Genomic DNA, 20,476 nt, shown 5'->3' on the forward strand with positions numbered 1-20,476 from the left:
GGCCCTGAAGTGAGGGCTCACATCCAGCCACATTGGCTAACCAGAATTCCGTGTCCCCTTCCCACCCTGCTTCTAACCCTGAGATGGGACTCTGGCTTCTGCAATTTGACAAGGATCCATGTATGATTTTGATGTCCCATGGGGCCTGGGACCCTCAGAGTTGGAGACTCAGAACCTAGGCTTTTCACGCATTAAGCTACTGCTGCCTTGGAGCCTAATGGTGATAAAACACCTTCAGATGGGTGACCAGGGTTTGCTTTTTTCATTCAGACAACACATATGTGGTCTTACATCTCAAGCACAAAGATGAATAAGACTTAGTCCCTCCCCTGTAAGCACCCGGTGTGTTGGGGACCACGCTTCCCAGGTGGTTGCATGCTTACCATGCTGAGTACAAGGCCAGGATGGTGTTGAGGACGTGGGTGGGGGCATGGAAGGCCTGGAGAGGAGGGCAGGGCTCCCGGGCAGAGGGTATGTCATGAGGAGAGGTGCCCCAGCCTGTGCTCCAAGGACTGTGGCTCGCCTGTGTTGCAGGAGAAGCCAGGGTGTGTGGCTGGCTGAGTGTCCTACCAGAGGCTGGGTTCCAGGAGAGGACTAGGGCTATGGGCTGCGAGTCCTGCAATCATGTGGGCCGTGAGGGGTGGAGGGGGCGTCGCCTTGGGATTTCATCGCATCAGTTAGAGATTGTGGGGCCATGGGGGGAGGTCCCCTTGGGATCTCATCGCATCAGCTGGAGACCATGGGACTTGTGTGAGGTGCCTCCCTCCTGGTCATCCTGCTTGTTCTTTGGGGTCTGTTGCTGGCGTGATTGGGGGCTTCCCTGGTGGCTCAAGTGGTAAAGAATCCTCCTGCCAATGTAGGAGATACACGTTTGATCCCTGGGTCAGGAAAATAACCTCAAGGAGAAAATGGCAACCCGCTTGAGTATTCTTGCCTGGGAAATACCATGGACAGAGGAGCCTGGTGAGCTACAGTCCATAGGGTCGCAGAGTCAGACACAACTGAGCACTCACACACGCACGCTGCTCCGATGGGTGGTTGTTGGGACGGCAGAGTTATTTCTGTCCCTGGTGCAACTTGACTTTTCTCAGATTTTCAGGCTTTTAACAGGTCCAATTTTGCTCACATGTCAGGACCTGGCAGAGGGCAGGCCTGGAGTGCTGATGCCCTGACCGTGCCTCTCCCGTTACTGTTGCAGCACACGTGGAAAACGAAGAGCAGTACACACAGGCGCTGGAGAAGTTCGGGGGCAACTGCGTGTGCAGAGATGACCCGGACCTGGGGAGCGCGTTCCTCAAGTTCTCAGTGTTTACAAAGGAGCTGACGGCGCTGTTCAAAAACCTGGTGAGTGTCATGAGCGTGTGCGGTGAACAGGTGGTGCGGAAAGTGCCGGCCGACGCTCTGGCCAGGAAGGGGGCTCCATAGATGGTAATTGAGGTTTGCCTGATGAACGAGGAATATGTTTCCTACCTGCAGTACCTAAAAGAATTATATTTTCTATGTACGTTAGGTCACTTTGGAATAATTTTAGAATTGCAATTTTTACTCTAGTGAGACTTTTTTAAAATTTAACTCGGTGTTTTACAGGTGCACAGCTCAGGCTCAAAATGGATAAATGCATTCATCTTCTTAAGGGGCTCTGAGTTCAATTTTCAGTAGTTTCTTAACTGGGCAGAGTAAGCCTGTTTCTGGTGATTAAAGTAGGTATTTAAACTTCCAGGATTTAATAGATGTGTTTCAAACTCATCTTACACAGCAAGGTAACCTTTAATCAAAGCCCAGAAATGACCGTGAATATTTAAAGGCCATTCATGCTCCCAAATGCAGAACCTAAGAAAAAAACTCACTTTTTAAAGCAAACGGAAGTATGGACTGAGTAGTTCCTGCCTGTGGTAGGAGCTGGGTAAAACGGGGTGAATGGGCTCTTTCTTGTGCTTGGCAGCCCTGTGTCACCCCCGTTATGGGAGACGAATTCTGAAGAAGTGGGCAGCCTGAGAGGGAGGGGGTGTGACCCTTTGGGCGGTTTCTTCCATGAGGGGAACGTACTCGGGGATGGTCCCGGCATCTCTTTCCTGTTTTTCTCTCCTTAGCTTCTCCCAGAGGTCATGGACAACCAGACCAGGTCAAGAACTCAATAATGCTTTCTGTGTAGGTCACAAACAACAGCGTCTTTTCCGTTTGTCCTGTCAGCAAGCTCATAACAAGTGAGAAACGAGCTCCTCATTCTTGCAGTGGTGATGGTGGCTGGTTTGGACATCTGGCCTTGGAAGGGCGGAGACAAGGGACCACAGCGTGGGGGTTAATAACCAGGAGGGGAGAGGACCAGATCATTACGGCTCTCTCGGTCTCTCTCCGTGTCCTCTCTCGTGAAATGTTTCAGTTGGAAATGGTAAGAGTAAGAAGCCGTTGCTGTGCTGAAGTTCTTTACTCGGGTTAATCTGGAGCCTCTTGGGGCTGTTGTCATGTTTGTCTCCCGTTTGTCAGGTGACAGGCTGATGGCACGCGGACCATACCTGGAGCCCGGCGCCCCCCTTCCAGCCCCACTCCCTCCCCGGGCACCGGCACTTGGCTTGTTAGGGCCTCACCGCTGAGTCACAGGGGAACTTTTCTTTCCTTCCCCCACCCCCCCAACTGGAGAAACTGCATGGTCGCTGGGGAGTTCTCTTTAGACACTGACATGCGGGGGGTCTTCTAGTGTAAAACCAGCCTGTGGACTAATCCCCCAAGCCCCTAATCCCCCAGCCCCTCGGGAGGTAAGCCCCTTTCTGTCTCACTGAGCTGCCAGCCAGCTGCCACATGCCTCCCTCTTAAATATGAATGAACTGCCCCCAGAATCAAAGAGACCAAAATAAACAGAAGGAAGATCTGAGGGGGGAACAGACAATGCACAGAACAGAAGATAACTTTAAAGAAGCTGCATTTAATTCCTCAAAAGAAATCGGAAGGGAGAGTGGGATACAGCTTGTCATTAAAGAGGGGGAGACAGTTAATGTAGGAAAATGTGACATTGGAAATCCTACAAGAAGGGATAGAGTAAGCCAAGTCTCTCAAAAATAGATCAAAAGGACCAACCAAGGCCAACAAGTAGGGGAGCAGTTAAAGGATGGGTCGGGGATTAATCCTCAAGGTCCATTGTCCAACTGACAGGTGTTTTACAATAAGAGACTAGGAGAGAGAAGAGGACAACCAAGTGAAGCTGCGTGTGAGCTCAACCGAGTGTAAGACAGTTCCTGAAACTAGATGGAAGGGCCCAGGGCAGTGAGGGAAAGGACCTGCCCACCCCAAGGCATCCCCTCCGAAGTGGTGAGAGACCTTAAATGCCTTCAGAAAGCATCACCATGGCACTGGCTGTCTCAACAGTAACCCTGCTGCTGCTGCTGCTGCTGCTGTGTCACTTCAGTTGTGTCCAACTCTGTGCGACCCCATAGACGGCAGCCCACCAGGCTCCCCCGTCCCTGGGATTCTCCAGGCAAGAACACTGGAGTGGGTTGCCATTTCCTTCTCCAATGCATGAAAGTGAAAAGTGAAGGTGAAGTCGCTCAGTCGTGTCTGACTCTTCGCGACCTCATGGACTGCAGCCTACCAGGCTCCTCCATCCATGGGATTTTCTAGGCAAGAGTACTGGAGTGGGGTGCCATCGCCTTCTCCGCAACAGTAACCCTGGAAACTTTGAAAGGTCTGGAACGTTGCTGCTAAAATCCTGGGGAACATAGTCTAACCTAGAATGAGACCCAGCACCTGAGCGTGAAAGTGGACTTAAGAGACGTTTCAGGCATGCAAAGCTCCCAAGCGTCATTTCTCTGAAACTCCTAGAGGTTGTGCTTGAGCACCGTGAAGAGGGAAGCCAAAAAAGAGGAAGATGTGTGAGTCAGGGACCAGGATCCAACCAGAAAAAAAAGCAGTAAAAGGGGTCCCACGAGGACGGAGAAGGGAAAAGTCAGCGCCGCGACTGAGCGGGCGGCGTGGAGGCAGGAAAGGGAGGCCAGGGGCCAGGGTCTGTCCCCCACCCCAAGCAGCCAGCCCTGGGTCTTCTTTCAGCTGATCTCCACTCGGGTTTTCTCAGCTGTGAGATGGAGATGATGACGCCATGCCTGGTTTTGTTAGGAGCACAGCCAGTTGCTTTTGCATATCTTAGCTTATTTCATCCTTGTAACAATCCCATAAGGTGAGTCAGTATTGTCCCCACTTTGAAGGTTAGGTAACTGAGGCCCTCCTGGTTTAAAGAGCTCATCTTCCTCCCGGCGGCTTGCAGTCCTTGCCAGCCTTTGGACGTGCGCCTCCAGGTGTAGACGAGCCCACCTGCATCGATCCATATGGTGGATCCTACGTGAAGTAGCTTGTCCTCAGCTTTAACATGAGCAGCCGCGCAGCTAGACAAAAGCAGCCCCTTCGTTTCTTGATTTTCTGCAAAACTAAAAGCAGAGCAGGGCCTGGACATTGTGACGCATACGCTGCCACGTGCGGCCACTACCCCATGGTTCTGCCACCCAGGGCACATCAGAATCCCCGCCAGGGACAGTTAGGAGTCACATCTGGGTCTTAAAACCCCAATCCCATGCCCTTTCCTCTTGGTATTTAAAGGAATTTAGGCCCCTTGTCACCTCCTTGGGAGGAAAAAGGGACAGAACAAAAGGGAAGGCAATGCAGGGAAAAATGTGGCATAAAGACAGGCCCCTGGGTTGTATTGCTGCAGCCGTGAGGCGCCTGACACCGCAGCTGCCTCATCCTGAAACAGGGGTGAGAAAACCACCCTGCCTCACCTGGCCAGCATCAGGATAACAGGGATCAGTGGGAACAGCTGTTGGTAAATTAGAAACCCAGCACACAGGTGTCATGTCTGTGTTACTGTGGTCAGGTAACTTATTACAGGGCTTCCCTGGTGGCTCAGACGGTAAAGAACCTGTCTACGATGCAGGAGACATGGGTTCGATCCCTGGGTCAGGAAGATCCCCTGGAGAAGGGAATGGCAACCCACTCCAGCATTCTTGCCTGGAGAATTCCATGTACCGAGGAGCCTGATGGGCTACAGCCCATGGGGTTGCCAAAGAGTCAGACACGACTGAGTGACTAAGCAAAAGCAGTTTACTACAACTCAGACAGCAGTAGCTCTGAGTCCAGGTGCATAACTGTCATTTTGGTTTTTACTTTTTACTATCCTGTTTCCAAGCAGATATCTTATTTGTGTGCAAATTCACGTTCCCAGGCCAGGTGCCCCTGTCAGGGTTGGTGCTGCAGGTCTGTGGCCTTAGGGATGCCAAGGGGCCTCTAAGAAGCTATCACTGAGAGTGAGCTGCTTATAGGAGAATTCTCCTTTTTTGGTATTTTGTATACCATTCTTACTCCTATTTTGGTCAAATCTGTTCTATCTCTTGTTTTAAAAGCCTGGCTTTTGCTTTTCTCTCAGGCATTCAAAAACCATTTCAATTCCACATGGCCAAGACCTTCAGTTTTACCTCCTCGTCCAGAAAGAATAATTACCACCTACCTGCTCTTCAGGATGAAAGAATGTTTATAAAGCAGTTAGAACATCTCCCAGAGAAAAGCTAACTTAATAGAGAGTGATGATTTTGTTACTAATGGGTGAGATTCTCACCTTCAGAGAGGCTATGAATTCTCTCTGCAGTAATTCAGGAGAAAGCAAAAAGCAAGGTTGCCCCCAGAAATGTAACAGGTGTGAAGTCAGGCTGGTGATAAAGTCAGCGCAGTTTCCTGTGTTCCTCGAAAGGTTTTTCAGGGCTGCTTCAGTGTTACAAGGGTGCCTTCTGAATGCATTTGACTCAGTTCTAATCGGATGGATGAACCTAGGGCCTATTCTACACAGTGAAGTCAGTCAGAAAGAGAAAGACAAATACTGTTTATTAATGCATATATATGGAATCTAGAAAGAGGGTACTGACGAGCCTGTTTGCAGGGCAGAGGTGGAAACGCAGACATAGAGAAGAGGCTTGCGAGCACCAGAGGGTGGAAGGAGAGGGTGGGATGAATTGAGAGAGTAGCATTGAAACATATACATTACCATGTGTAAAATTAGAGAGCTGCTGGAAATTTGCTGTATGACGCAGGTGGCTCAAGTCCAGTGCTCAGTGACAAGCCAGGGGGTGGGCTGGGCTAGGAGGTGGGAGGGAGGTTCAAGAGGGAGGGTGTATAGGTATACGAATGACTGATTTCATGCTGGTGTTTGGCAGAAGCCAGGGCTTCCCTGGTGGCTCAGTGGTAAAGAATCCGCCTGCAATGCGGAGACCTGGGTTTGATCCCTGGGTCGGGAAGATCCCCTGGAGGAGGGCACGGAAGCTCACTCACTCCAGTCCTCTTTCCAGGAGAATCTCATGGACTGAGGGGCCTGGCAGGCTACAGTCCATAAGGTTGCAGAGAGTCGGACATGGTTGACTGAGCAAAAGCCAACACGATATTGTAAAGCAGTGTTCCTCCAATTAAAAATAATTTTTAAAATAAGTGGCCTTTTAGTGAGGGGCTGCGTGAAAGGACAGATTTCCTGAAAGTTCAGTTGCAGGTATGTCGTGTCCAGCTCTGTTTTCAGAGAAAGGCTCATGAAACACATACCCTCAGATCATAAACCTGCCCCAGGTGATAGCATGGCCCAGGAAGGAGCTCCAGGGTGAGAGCTGACAGCGGCCCAGGGGTTGAGGAATTTCACTTCACTCACATGGAAAGAGGAACCTAAAGTCCCACTGACCAACGTGCACGGAAGTTAAAAAAAAAATTTTTTTTTAATACACAATTGGAATTAGAAGACGTAAATAGCAACAGAGCAAAGAGCTAGTAAGGTTGTTGGGAAGAGTGTGGCTTTGTCCCTGTGATGCAGGCAAGGCCCAACATGGAGGCCTGAGGCAGTAGATGCTGATTCTCCACAATAACAAAGCTCATCGCGTTTTGCTCAATGTGGAGCTCACTTAAGCAGAGGCCCTCAGCCTCAATGATCCCGTAAACTTTCTCCTGCTTTCGTGTCTACTGAAAATGTCTTACATTCTTTCTCTTCTTAAAGCATTTTTAAAAATTGCAATAGAGTTAATTTACAGCATTGTGTTAGTTTCAGTGTGTAGCAGAGTGATCCAGTTATACAGGTATATTCTTTTTCAGATTCTTCTCCTTTGTAGGTTATTATAAGACTCTGACTATAGTTCCCTGTACAGCCTGTTGTTCCTGTGTTTTATCTGTAGTGTGTGTGTGTTAATTCCAAACTCCAAATGTGCCCCTGTCCCCGCTGTCTCCTCTGATAACCGTAAGTTTGCTTTCTATGTCTGTTTTCCGTTTGTTTTCAAATGCCCTACAGTATTTATTCAGCGGAGGCATTGATCGTAATTTCATCTTTAGAGGAGGAAGGTTTACTGTTGTCTCAGTTCAGTTCAGTCGCTCAGTCATGTCCGACTCTTTGTGACCCCATGGACTGCAGCACTCCCTGTCCACATCCCCAACTCTGTAATTTACTCAAACTCATGTCCATTGAGTCAGTGATGCCATCCAACCATCTCATCCTCTGTCGTCCCCTTCTCTTCCCGCCTTCAATCTCTCCCAGCGTCAGGGTCTTTTCCAGTGAGTCAGTTCTTCATATCAGGTGGCCAAAGGATTGGAGTTTCAGCTTCAGCATCAGTCCTTCCAATGAATATTCAGGACTGATCCCCTTTAGAATAGACTGGTTTGATCTCCTTGCAGTCCAAGGGACTCTCAAGAGTCTTCTCCAACACCACAGTTCAAAAGCATCAATTCTTCGGTGCTCAGCTTTCTTTACAGTCCACCTCTCACATCCATACATGACTACTGGAAAAACCATAGCTTTGACTAGACAGACCTTTGTTGGCAAAGTAATGATGTACAGTTGTCTAGGGCATAAATTAAGGAGCTGTGCTGAACTCTAGAGAAACCCCCCCAGTGCCTGGTACCTGCTGTGTAGGAGTAACTGCCCTTAGACTGGTGTCAGACTCAGATTTCCATTTTCAAGGTCTGTTTTTTTTTTTTAATATCCTGACACTGTTTGCCGCGCTAATTGCTGGTCTCCACCTCTCTTAGTGCCTGCTTCCCCAGCACTGTGAGCTGGAGAACGCCATGACCAGCTGCTTAGGTTGTACACAGAGTAGGAGTCTGTGATGTCTGAATGGGAGGGCTTGAAGGCTGGGGCTTTCCTAGGGGAACAGAGTTCTGGATGGACCTACTGACAGTCATGTTGGACACCTGGAAACCTCTGCTGTGAATGATTTTTGTCTGGTCTGATACATGCTTGGAAATTCTCTTCACTGAAGAAGACCCTTGAGAGTGCCTTGGACAGCAAGGAGATCAAACCAGCCAATCCTGAAGGAAATCAGCCCTGAATATTCACTGGAAGGAAACTGATGCTGAAGCTGAAGCTTCAATGCTTTGGCCACCTGATGCGAAGAGCTGACTTGTTGGAAAAGACCCTGGTTGATGGGAAAGATTGAAGACAGAAGAAAAGGGCAAGAGAGGATGAGATGGTTGGATGGCATCACCGACTCAATGGACATGAGTTTGAGCAGACTCCGGGAGATGGGGAAGGACAGGGAAGCCTGGCGTGCTGCAGTCCGTGGTATTGTAGAGTTGGACACAACTGAATGACTGAACAAGAACACCACAAGACTTCAGCACTGCAAGCTGTTTCCTATACTTACAGATTCCTGACCCAAATGAGAGCGTGTCCTTAGTCGGACCAAAACAACAAAAGCAGTAGGGCCTCTTACTGTCAGAGCCTGTGTTTGGTTGCAGCACAGACACTACTGTGTACGCGTTGTACTTCGATTCTTTTTTTTTTTTTTTTTCAGAAAGGCAGGGCCACTTCATTGTAACTCCTATGGTACACTGACTCCTCAAGGTCAGAGAGGGTGGGAAAAGCCCTGGAGGGGCGGGCCCAGGAGGAGAGCTCAGCTGAGAAGAGTGAGCGAGTGCCTGTTGAGGGCACCCAGTTCCCTGGGCAGGAAGCACTCACTGCTCCCATCAGGGCTACTTTGATTAGGATGCTGTGTGGGCCGGCCCAGCCCTGTACGAATGCCGCGGAGGCCTGCGGTGCGACCTCAGAAGGTGTCGAGGTGACTCTCACAGCCTCAGGTGCTTGGGTCCTCGGTAGAGGCGGGGGGGGGTTCTAGGGGCTATCCCAGGGTCCGTCCACGTCTAGGCCCTTCACCAAGTTCATGAACACATCCCTTACCTTAAAAGTGAAACTGTTCGTCGCTCAGTGTGTCCAACCCTTTGTGACCCCTTAGACTGTAGACTGCCAGGCTCCTCTGACCATGGGATTTTCCAGGCCAAACATACTGGAGCAGGTTGCCATTTCTTTCTCCAGGGGATCTTCCTGACCCAGGGATCAAACCCCTGTCTCCTGCATTGCAGGCAGATTTTTTACCCCTGGAGCTACCAGGGAAGCCCTCCTTTAAACCTAAAATTTGACAAGCTACATCAGTACTTGTAAATTCTGGTTTACAAAGCTCTTGGACATCATTTGTTTCATTTGCCATCCCCAGAGCCTCGTCTTGCCCTCAGAGAGCCCTAGCCTTGCACTCAAGTGGAGTCAACTGGAGCTACTTAGAAACGCAGGACCCCACCCCCAACCCCCAGGCCCTTGTCTGCTAGGCCTGCCGAACTCCATTTTCCCAGGGCACAAATCAGCCCATTCTAGTCTGAGAAGCATCACCTGAGAGCCGAAATTCTCAAAGTATGGTCCGTGGACCAGCAGCAGCAGCATCTGCAACTAGTTAAAAGACACAGGCCCCACATACACCTGCTGAATTGTGGTTCTCGAGCTTCACCCAGTGACAGCACCTGAATAGCTGCTAGAACACTCTCTGCTGGGCACCGTCTCCCAGAGTTCACCCTCCATTCGCATTTATCAGTCCTGGTGACACTGAGCTTGGTGTCGGAACCAGCTGTGCTAAGGACAGCCCAGTGGACCACTTCCCATCTTCCCCCGGGGAGACTGAGGCCGGGATACCAGAGTGTACACTCGGCTGTGTGTCCACCCTCAAGTTCTCAGAGCTGATGCGTTGGAAAAGGTGCTTTCGTTTTTGGTGATGGCTTAACTCAGCAGTTTTAACGTCACGTGGGTCTTAGAAGACACTGTGGATTGATGAGTCCTGGGCTTTTCTGTGCCGGCCCCCGCGCCTCAGAGTTGACCACATGGCTGTAGGTGGGCTGCGGTGGGTCATTTCATCATCTGCTCCCCAGTGGAAGAGGGTCGCTATTTTCTCTGCACTTAAAACCTGAAAGATCAAAGCGGAGTGACTGCCAGAGACGCAGCGCTAAAGGCAGAAACCGGGTCAGCTGTCTCCCCTCTTTCTTGTGTGAAAGTTGCCAGTGTTTTTGGCAGCTGCCTGGTTTTGATCTTTCAGTTTGCGTTAAACACTCAGGAACTGCGTGGGCTCCCCATCTCCCTTTTTAATTAAACAAACCATCAGAGTGACTCTGCTGCCAAGAACCAGGCCTGGGTGCGTGTGTTCATGAGGGCCCCACGTGAGAGAGCACGCAAGACACTGTGTGGTGTGTGCACGTGTGTGCATGCGTGGTGGGCCTTCGGCAGTGTTTTCACCAGCCCCTGGGGAAAAATCTCCAAAAATGAAAGTGGGCTAGGTGGTTTTCCTTTGTCAGGTTTTCCTGTGTGTCTCTGAGGAACTGCTCTATGGACTGGAAATAGGGAACCCCGACATAGACGGCACATCGTGGAGGGTGGGCACCTCCAGGGGGCGCAGGTGTTTGGCCTTCCGACCCAGGAATGGAACCCAGATGTCCTGCATCACAGGCGGATTTGTTACCGTCTGAGCTACCAGGGAAGGAGGCCCTTTGTAAGATCTGTAGCAGCTCCCAGATTGGGAAGAACTCAGAAACTTGTGGATAAGCCAGGTGATGGAAAACTGTTTCACAGGAATGGGAGGGAGCCACTGATGCAACAACACTGATGGCTCTCAAAGCAAGGATGAAAAAAGCCGGCAGAAAGCAGTGCACGGTGTAGGATTTCACGTATGTGAAGCCCTGGAAAATGCAGGTTACTCTGTGAAGACAGAAGCAGATCAGCTGTTGCCTGGAGACGGAGATGGAGGAATGAGCAGCTGGGAGGTAGGGACTGCAGAAAGGCCCCGGGGGTGACGGGTGCATTCACTATCTGGATTTGGGCAGTGGTTTTCTGGGTGCGTGTACCCATCATAATGCCCACACTAATGTGGGCAGATTATTGTACTGAGACATTAGTTATACCTCAGAGCTGCTTAACGTTTTCTTGAGGTTGCTCATGTAAAGCACTGCTGTCCACCAGAACCGTATGTCGATGGACATGGTCTGCATCTGCTCTATCCAGTATCAGAAGCCACTCACCACCTGTGGCTCTTGTGCACCTGAAACATGCTAGCACAGCTGAGGAACTCAGTTTCTAACTTGATTCAGTTTTAAGCCACTTCACTTTGGATGGACCTGTGTAGCTAGTGTCTTTTGTAATGGACTGCACAGGTGTAAAGCCTTTCCTACTACTGTAACACACCCTGCAGCGCACACACATGCATGCACACACACACACTCTCTCTCTCTCCCTGCCCCGGGTCTCAGGCTCCAGCTCCTGGAGAAGACTTCGCAGCTCCAGGCGGGTGCAGCCTGTTTCCTCCGTGCATGTCCTTGGCTCATGCCAAAGCCTCTGCTAGGAATGCCCTTGTTCGAAGCAGTGAGATCTGAGGTCTTTGAGCTCTCTGCCCTCCCACACAGAGGTGTGCACGTGTGAACAGGTTTTTGCCCTTCTTGAAGTCTTGACTTTACCTCCTTAACTCTGTGATTTCCAGTAGTCATGTATGGATGTGAGAGTTGGACTAAAAAGAAAGATAAGCACCAAAGAATTGATGCTTTTGAACTGTGGTGTTGGAGAGGACTCTTGAGAGTCCCTTGAACTGCAAGGAGATCCAACCAGTCCATCCTAAAGGAAGTCAGTCCTGAATATCCATTGGAAGGACTGATGTTGAAGCTGAAGCTCCAATCCTTTGGCCACCTGATGCAAAGAACTGACTCATTGGAAAAGACCCTGATACTGGGAAAGATAGAAGACAGGAGGAGAAGGGGATGACAGAGAATGAGATGGTTGGATGGCATCACCAACTCAATGGACATGAGTTTGAGTAAACCCCGGGAATTGGTGATGGACAGGGAGGCCTGGTGTGCTGCAATCCATATGGTCGCAAAGAGTCAGACACGACTGAGCAACTGAACTGAACTGAACTGAACTCTGTGATTGAGCAGCATTTGCTCAAGTTAAAAAGGAAACAAAACCCTGCAGATCCCAGTGTTGTCATTTCAGTCTCTGCTTTCATAGATTAGGCATATTAAAATAAGCTTACGTGACACAGCTGCATTTCAGGTAAGGCACTTTAGCCATGTTTTATATATGGCCTTTTAAGGAAACACTGATTGTCCGTGAAGAGTTGGCCACTATGAAGGGTTTTTGAGGAGAGCCCTTAAAAGACCTATTCTTTTCTAGACTCAAAAGCCAAGAAGATTCTGCCCAGCAGCTTTTGTCCTGAGTCTTCTTGTTGTTTGTTGTTCAGCTGCTAAGTCATTTGGACTCTTTGCAACCCCATGACCTGTAGCACGCCAGGCTTACCTGTCCTTCACCATCTCCTGGAGCTTGCTCAGACTCATGGCCATAGAGTTGATGATGCCATCCAACCATCTCATCCTCTGTCATCCCTTTCTCCTCCTGCCCTCAGTCTTGCCCAGCATCAGGTTCTTTTCCAGTGAGTCAGTTCTTTGCATCAGGTGGCCAAAGTATTGGAGTTTCAGCTTCAGCATCAGTCCTTCCAGGGGGTATTCAGGATTGATCTCCTTTAGGATGGACTGGTTGGATCTCCTTGCAGTCCAAGGGTCTTCTCTTTGCTGCTCCTGAGAATAGTGCGCTGAGATGTGAGAATACTTTCTAGCTTCAGGCTTCTGGACGGATCTCCAGGGCAGTGCAGGTGTACTCGCTGCCCGAGTTGGGAAGGGGAATGCTTGCGGGGTCCTGGGGGTCAGGCTGGGACCAGGGGCGGAGCTTTGCCTGGCTCAGCAGCTGCTGGTGACCAGTGATGAGCTGAAGGAGCAGCTGAGACCTTGCCCCTGTGTCAGGGGAAGTGTTGGGGCGGGAGCGGATTTTAGAGTATGAAAGTGGCAAAGCTAGGGTCGAGGAATTTTGAGACCAAAACATAATAATTAGGAAGAAGCCCTGTGGAAAGATGGCTGCTGTCTGGCTGTATTCCCCCACTGCCCCCATCTCCTTATCTGTCTCTGCTGATCAGCTGTGACATTACCGAGGCCGCCCTTGGTCTCTGATAGCCTGTCTGCCTGTCTCTCCATGACTGACTCATTCTTCTCCTTCTGAGATTACAGACATTTGATCACTTATCAATTCTTCTTGTCAAGACATATCCAAGTGAACCCAGGAAAAGGGAAGACAGAGAAGGGGAGGACTGTTAAAGATTGCCTGTGTGCTCTCGGTGTTGGATCCGTACTTACTAGCAGCGATTAAGAGTCATAATTTGTACTCAGATCGAGCTTGGTGTTTCAGAAAAGCCGTTTTACTTGTTAAAACTAAGTCAGAAAAGTCAGAGGATAAGAGAAAGCCCAGTGCTTGCTCGGTGCTAAGGAAAATATTCGCGTTGGGTCGCCCAGGGGTAGTTTTAATTCTTCCCATAGATCATAACGGTTGCGTTGCTGGTAAGTTGAGGCTGGAGCCATTGAACACGACGTATGTGCGGTGAGCCCTTGGCTGTGGTTTTCACCTCTCGTGGCCGGAATGGGGATGGTTTGTTCAGCTGTGGACCTGAGACTGCGGGACAGCTCTGGTACAGGCTGTCCGAGGGAGGCCCGGAGCTGGTCCTTCCTGTCCCAGACAGGACACCTGGGCTCCGCACACGGTTCAGGGCTCAGCCGGAGACCTGGACCAGTCATTTCCTGGACGCTCACGCTGAGTCATTGTGTGTTGTTCAGGTTGCGTATGAGAGCAGGTAGATGCAAAGGGCAGGCAGAGGCTGGGGCCGGGAGTGCGGGTGGGGTGCTTTGCTTGTTGCAGCTCTGCATATGTTCCTAACAGTTTCTTCTTTAAAAAAGGAAAAGCAGCTTTATGAGCTGTATTGTATATCATAAAATTCACCCATCCCATTTCTACAAGTCAGAGATTTCTAGTAGCTTTACCAAGTGTGCAGCCGCGACCTCGAATCAATTTGGGGACATTTCCTCACCCCCGCCCCCCCACTGTAAGGTCCTTCCCGTCCCCTCATAGTTAATCCCCATTTCCACCCCCAGCCCCAGGCAACTACTGATCTACTTTCCATCTCTTTTGTAGTAATTTTTGCTAATTATGTTCTAATTAGAGAAGTAATAGCTTCTTATTTTAGATCACTTAAGTAACCCCAGAAAGAGAAGTGGCTGGAAGGAGGGCCGGAACCCCCTTGGTGGGATCCTCTCCGGACTGCTCTTTCTAGCTCTTACCTTCCGCTGCCCCCTCCTCCCACCTGGCTGAGGTGCTTCCCTTCTGCTCGGGTCCTGTGCCGGGATGCCCTCCACCCGCTCCCACAGCAGAGTCCTCCCCGTCTTTGAAGGTCCGTCCCATGTAATCCCCCGTCAGCAAAAGATTTCCCTGGTGTTCAAACTGAAAGCGATTCTCTCTTCTGAGCAATTCCGTGGTGTTCTATTTATGGCTCATAGGGTTTCCGTGTGGCACATACATGCTTCATCTTCCTTACTAAACGGTGAGTCATGAGGACCGAGCTTCTGTCTAATGCGTCTTTGTCGCCCAAGCCCTCTCACCTGCTCCATCTCCCATTGCTCCCTGAGTGCCCCGTGTGCCGCCTCCATCACTGTCGTCATGGCTGTGATGGCTGTTGCGTGTCACGCCCACCTTGTCCCCAGTGTCCAGCGTGAAAGCGGGCCCTGTGTTTGCATGTTCTTAGCTTTTTACTCTAATGTTTAATTCTTGGATGCTGAAGCCAAGTTTACCTCTTCTCACCTAATACCTGTCCTCACTACCCGACTTCTTATTTCAATTAAAAAAATAATAAGAAATAATAATAAAGTCTTTTTTTTTTTTTGGTCCACACCACACAGCTTGTGAGATTTTAGTTCCCTGACCAGGGGTTGAACCCAGGCCCTCTGCAGTGGTAGCGCGGAGTCCTAACCACTGGACTGCCAGGGAACTCCTGGTAACAGTCCTAAAATAGACAAGTAAACAAATTCTGGGTACTGTTCTTCTTCCCTGCTCTGCAGAACCTTGTTTTTCTCTCGTTCATGCATGCACTCACACGTAATGCACCTCGTAGAAACACACCGGAGTTCTTCCTAGAAACACAAGTTTTAATCAGCAGGCACCTTATTCTTTTTTTCCCCCAACCCACCGTGTATCTGTTTGTTCCAGTATCTTTAGTTCAGCCTTCTGCCCTAAGCGGCTCTGATGCCCCCTCCTCAGGCCATTCCTGCTGCTCCTGGTCTTACACTGGCCTCGTCCAGGCAGCACTCAGGACTGACCTGTCCAACTCCAGCCAGGACTCTGCAGTCCAGTGGACAAAGGGACAGAGTTGAGGCTTAGGAACTGGAACAGTCACGTTTTTTCCAAGCCCAAGTCAGCCCACCTGACTGCTCAGAACCACTAGTATCTGTACAGAGTCCAGCATGTTGCATGTCGTGTGTCTTACACTTTCGTTTAATTCTTGGTGTCTACATATTTATGAAGACTCTTGAGAGTCCCTTTGACTGCAAGGAGATCAAACCAGTCAACCCTAAAAAAAATCAACCCTGAATGTTCATTGGAAGGACTGATGCTGAAGCTGAAACTCCAATCCTTTGGGCACCTGATTTGAGGAGCTGACCCATTGGAAAAGACCCTGATGCTGGGAAAGATTGAAGGCAGGAGGAAGAGAGCAGCAGAGGATGAGATGGTTGGATGGCATCACTGACTTGATGGACGTGAGTTTGAGTAGGCTCCGGGAGTTGATGATGGACAGGCAAGCCTGGTGTGCTGCAGTCCATGGGGTCGCAAAGAGTTGGACACGGCTTAACGACTGAACAACAACAACATATTTATTCTTGCTCTGAAATGGCAAACATTGATTTGTTCATTTGTAGCCAGCTTTCTGCTGTCTGTAAAATAGGTGCTCAATAAATACATGCTGAATGAGTTAACAAATTCCCACATTCATAATGTGATGTTTAAAGCTATTAATGTATCTCTAGATTCTGTCTCTTATTGTTGTTCAGTTCACTCACTCAGTCGCGTCCGACTCTTTGTCACCCCATGGACCGCAGCACGCCAGGCTTCCATGTCCTTCATCTCCCAGAGCTTGTTCAAACTCATGTCCATTGAGGCAGTGATGCCATCCAACCATGTAATCCTCTGTTGTCTCCTCCTGCCTTCAGTCTTTCCCAGCATCAGGGCCTTTTCCAATGAGTCAGTCAGCTCTTCACATCAGCTGGCCAAAGTATTGGAGCTTCAGTAACAGTCCTTCCAATGAATATTCAGGGTTGATTTCCTTTAGGATTGACTGGTTGACTCTCCTTGCAGTTCAAGGGACTCTCAAAACTCTTCTCCAACACCACAGTTCAAAAGCATCAATTCTTTAGTGTTCAGCCTTCTTTATGGTCCAACTCTCACATCCATACATGACTACTGGGAAAACCATAGCCTTGACTAGATGGACCTTTGTCGGCAAAGTGATGACTCTGCTTTTTAATATGCTGTCTAGGTTTGTCATAGCTTTTCTTCAAAAGAGCAAGCATCTTTTAATTTCATGGCTGCAGTCACCATCTGCAGTGATTTTGGAGTCCAAGAAAATTAAGTCCGTCACTGTTTTCATTATTTACCCATCTATTTGCAATGAAGTGATGAGACCAGGTGCCAGGATCTTAGTTTTTTGAATGTTGAATTTTTTTTTTTTTTGAAGGGCTTAAATATATTTTTTATATTGATAATCTGTGTCTTTCTACCCTAATACATTATTATTGATTACATACAGGATGAGGTGAGGTATTTGTAAAATATCTGGTAAAAAATAATATACAGTATTCTGTATGAGATGGAATTTTATGAACCTTTAGGTCTTCTGAAGTGTCAAATTGATCATCTAAGTTAAATTAAACTGCCCTGACTGGACTTACAGCTGTTCCCTCAAACCATGTTTAAAAAAAGGAAGGATCTTACATTTTCCCAGAATTTGTGCAGAAAAGGGAAAGCACATAATTGACAATTTCTATTTTTCACATCCAAAGTAATGCATTCATACAAAATCAGGACCTTCAAAGTCAAGCATGAAAAGAACAAAAAAACAAAAAAAATAGGTTAGAGATATATAATCTCTGAATAATGTTTAGGCTAGTTCACCAACACCAAAGAAATCCAAGTGGCCAACAGTCTTGAAAATGCTTTATTGAAATGTGTGACATATGTGCAGAAGATGTGTGTGAAAAGACCACAGCTTGAAAACTGGTTTTGGAAACCTCTTAACAACCGATTGAAAAAAAAAAAAAAATCCTACTGGACTGGACTTCTAGTGTAACCAGAAGCCTGTGTAAAATTTTCCTTGAAAACATTTTCCATCACAGAGACTAAAGAAAACAAAGCTAGGGTATCTGGACATTGTTGGAGGCTGAAGTTTCAGAGGAGGAGAAGCCACAGTTTTTTGTTTTGTTTTTTAAAGAAATGTGGGGTGACATCTTTTTTGGTTACATCTGAATGAGCATGGACTTCACAGTTCTCAGGAGAACACCGGAGGGTGCTCGAGTCTGTATGCTTGTTGAAGAAACAGAGAAACACAGATGGGAGGAGAGAGGGGAGACAGAGGGAAGGGCTTGGAGGAGAGAGAGCACTGGAACAAGACATGATTAGGTTAAGTCTAGTTATAAATTTATCAGAAGCTGTGCGCACCTTTTTTAAAAGTCCTAAATTTACATTCCAAAAACTGCCCCCCCGACCCCCAAACCCACTGTCCCTGCCTTGGAGCTATTGTGAAAGTCTATGCACAAAAACTGGAACAGAAAATAAAAAATATCCCAGCCCCTTCAAACCCCAAAACAAACCCAAGAAAGCTGTACATTTTTTTTTTACACATAGGATTAATAATATAGGCATATAGGTGGCATGATTCAATTAAAAGGCTTTACTTTTTATGCTTGAAAAAAAAACCCAATAAATAAAAAGGTGCTAAAGTTGGCATTAAGAATTTGGTTGTAATATATTGACAAAGTCTGGGAAGGCAAATCCTCAAAGCTCCCCTGATACTGATCTGTCTCAGCAAAACTATGAAGCAAATACATAAATAACGCAACATATGATTGAGAAGGTGAGATTTTCAAAAACAAAGACAACATAATCCAGGTTAACTTTGTTGAACAGTGAATAAATGAAATTCATCTACACCTGAATAGAACATATTTAACAATTGAAAAAAATTTTCAACAACCACAAAAAGAACTTTTTCAACAAAGAGAACAAGACTTGTTTTCGGGACACACAGACGCCTGCAGCAGATTCCCACAGCAGCTGTACTGGTGTATCTTCTATGGATGAGTTAGACAGGCTGAGCTCCACACGGAAGATGACTGACAGGGCGACAGGACAGCCACACAGGGCGGAGCGACACCGGCTACGACCCCAGGTCCACTGCAGAGCTGGCTTGTGCGTAGGAGGCACACAAAGAAAGGTGATTCAGGCAGACATTATTCAAAAGCTACTTTGTCAAGGAACTCTTTTTGCCTCGTAACCATTGAATAATGTTTGGGAAAGCTTTGGGCTTTTATGTTTGTTTTAAGTTTTACTCCTTGTATTTAAATTTCTTAAATAACAAGGTCACTAAAACTCATGCACGCTGCAAAAAACCTCATGCAGTAGTTAAGGTAAACCATCCAAGCAGTTTTTATTCATTAATATTCATAAATACACACAGCAGCTTCATTAGAGATTTCCATTTTCCTCTTCAGTTTGAATGTGGAGTATTACGAGAGCCTTCTGCATGTCAGGGTGCAGGAAGCAGAGATCACCCCTGCACTGCTACCTACATTTACCTGCTAGAAGTAAAAATTAGTTAAGTGGAAATGATTATCATATATATTTTCTCTCTTCCTTTTTGAATGTACACAATGTAACAAGAGTGACAGACCTGAAATTACAATCACCAAACAAACCCAAGATAGTTGTTGTCCACTTTCATTGGCAAATACAGCACAGAGGACATTGTCTGAGAATTGGGATGTCATCAAAGAGGAGGTGGTGGAGGCTCATTTCCTTTATTACTCTCTTTTAAATTTAGGTTTTCTAAAGCAACATCTAAAGGCATAATATCTACACAGCCCATAGCACCAAAATCTGCCATTTCCCCCCGTTCATCCTCGTCTGAGGACGAGCTCTCTTCGCGCACTAAAGTGGACAGAAGGAGCCCTTGGACAAAGAGGCTGCGGTCTGCGCGCTCACTTTCCATGGACTGGCGCTCTGTTTCAGACATTTTAGGATCATTCAACCTTGTTAAAAGAAACTGGGAGTTCTGGATCGTTTGCTGACTGCTTTCTGTGTTAGCTGTGTTGGTTGTTGCTGTGGATTGCGTGATTGTAGTGGTAACACTGCTTGTGTTAGTGCGCCGGGTTGCGTTGCGTGCGGTCTCCAGTTGTTGCCGTGCCGCCTGGGCATGCTGCCGTTCGAGCTGCAGCTGCATCTGCAATTGTTGCAACTGAGAAGCGGAAGGGCCAGAGGAGTTCAGCTGTCCTCCTGCAGAACGTCTCACTCCCGATAACTGAGATAAAAGCTCAGCTATAGGATCCATGGCTTCCCTATTGCTTGGAGAATATGAACTCTGAGAAGAAGAAAGTCCACCAGTAGAACTGCTAGGAAAGTGCATGTTTGATCTGCGCGCAGGAGGACCTCCTAACCCCCGGCCAGGGTGAAACATTCTACGTACATGTCGGACACCGCTCGACTCATCTAAATCTCTAGGGGCTCTGTGTTCAAGTGTAAGATGAGCTGCAAAGTCATCCGTGACATGATTAGGATCGCCTCCAGGTAACGCTGCACATATTGGACAAATCACTTCTGTTGATGTTTCTGCGTGTTCAGAAGTAACATGTTCTTGAAGAGATGTCTCCGTATAGCCCATTTTTCCACAATAGGGACAAGTAAAAGACTGTGGCTGCTCTACGGAGAAAGCTTCCCCACCATAGTATAAATCAAAATCTACCCTTGTTAATATGCACTGCATTGGGTGGTCAGTTGTATGCCTTGTTGTTGTTGCACCACTCTCATAACAAGATGCACAAAGATCGTAATCGTAGCAAATTAAACACTTGTATCTGCGACCTCGAAAATTTCCTTTTAAACATGCATCACAGCTGACACCTTCGTGTCGGGACATCCTAGTTCAGACGGTGGCGGCGCGGCCCCTCCCGGGCTCCGACTGCAGTGTCCCCTGTGGGGTCCCGGCGCTGCCCGCGCCGGCCGGCCGACTCCCACTCGACTCCCGGGCTCGGCCGCGGGGGC

The 20,476-nt window shown here is 48.2% G+C and overlaps 2 protein-coding genes across 2 annotated transcripts in view; one reads left to right on the forward strand and one right to left on the reverse strand.

The window, feature by feature from the left end:
* Window positions 1-20,476, forward strand: part of ASAP2 (ArfGAP with SH3 domain, ankyrin repeat and PH domain 2) — a 137,756-nt gene that overhangs the window by 39,353 nt on the left and 77,927 nt on the right. Inside the window, exon 3 of the mRNA XM_010852043.1 lies at window positions 1,199-1,344. Coding sequence (XP_010850345.1) covers window positions 1,199-1,344 — 146 coding nt within the window. The remainder of the gene's footprint in view (window positions 1-1,198; window positions 1,345-20,476) is intronic.
* Window positions 17,361-20,470, reverse strand: LOC104997343 (E3 ubiquitin-protein ligase KCMF1). Its single transcript, XM_010852042.1, has one exon. The coding sequence runs from the start codon at window positions 20,349-20,351 to the stop codon at window positions 19,206-19,208; it is 1,146 nt and encodes a 381-aa protein (XP_010850344.1). The 5' UTR covers window positions 20,352-20,470; the 3' UTR covers window positions 17,361-19,205.

The sequence above is a fragment of the Bison bison genome, unplaced genomic scaffold (genome assembly GCF_000754665.1).
Source record: "Bison bison bison isolate TAMUID 2011002044 unplaced genomic scaffold, Bison_UMD1.0 scf7180017864307, whole genome shotgun sequence".
NCBI lineage: Eukaryota > Metazoa > Chordata > Mammalia > Artiodactyla > Bovidae > Bison > Bison bison.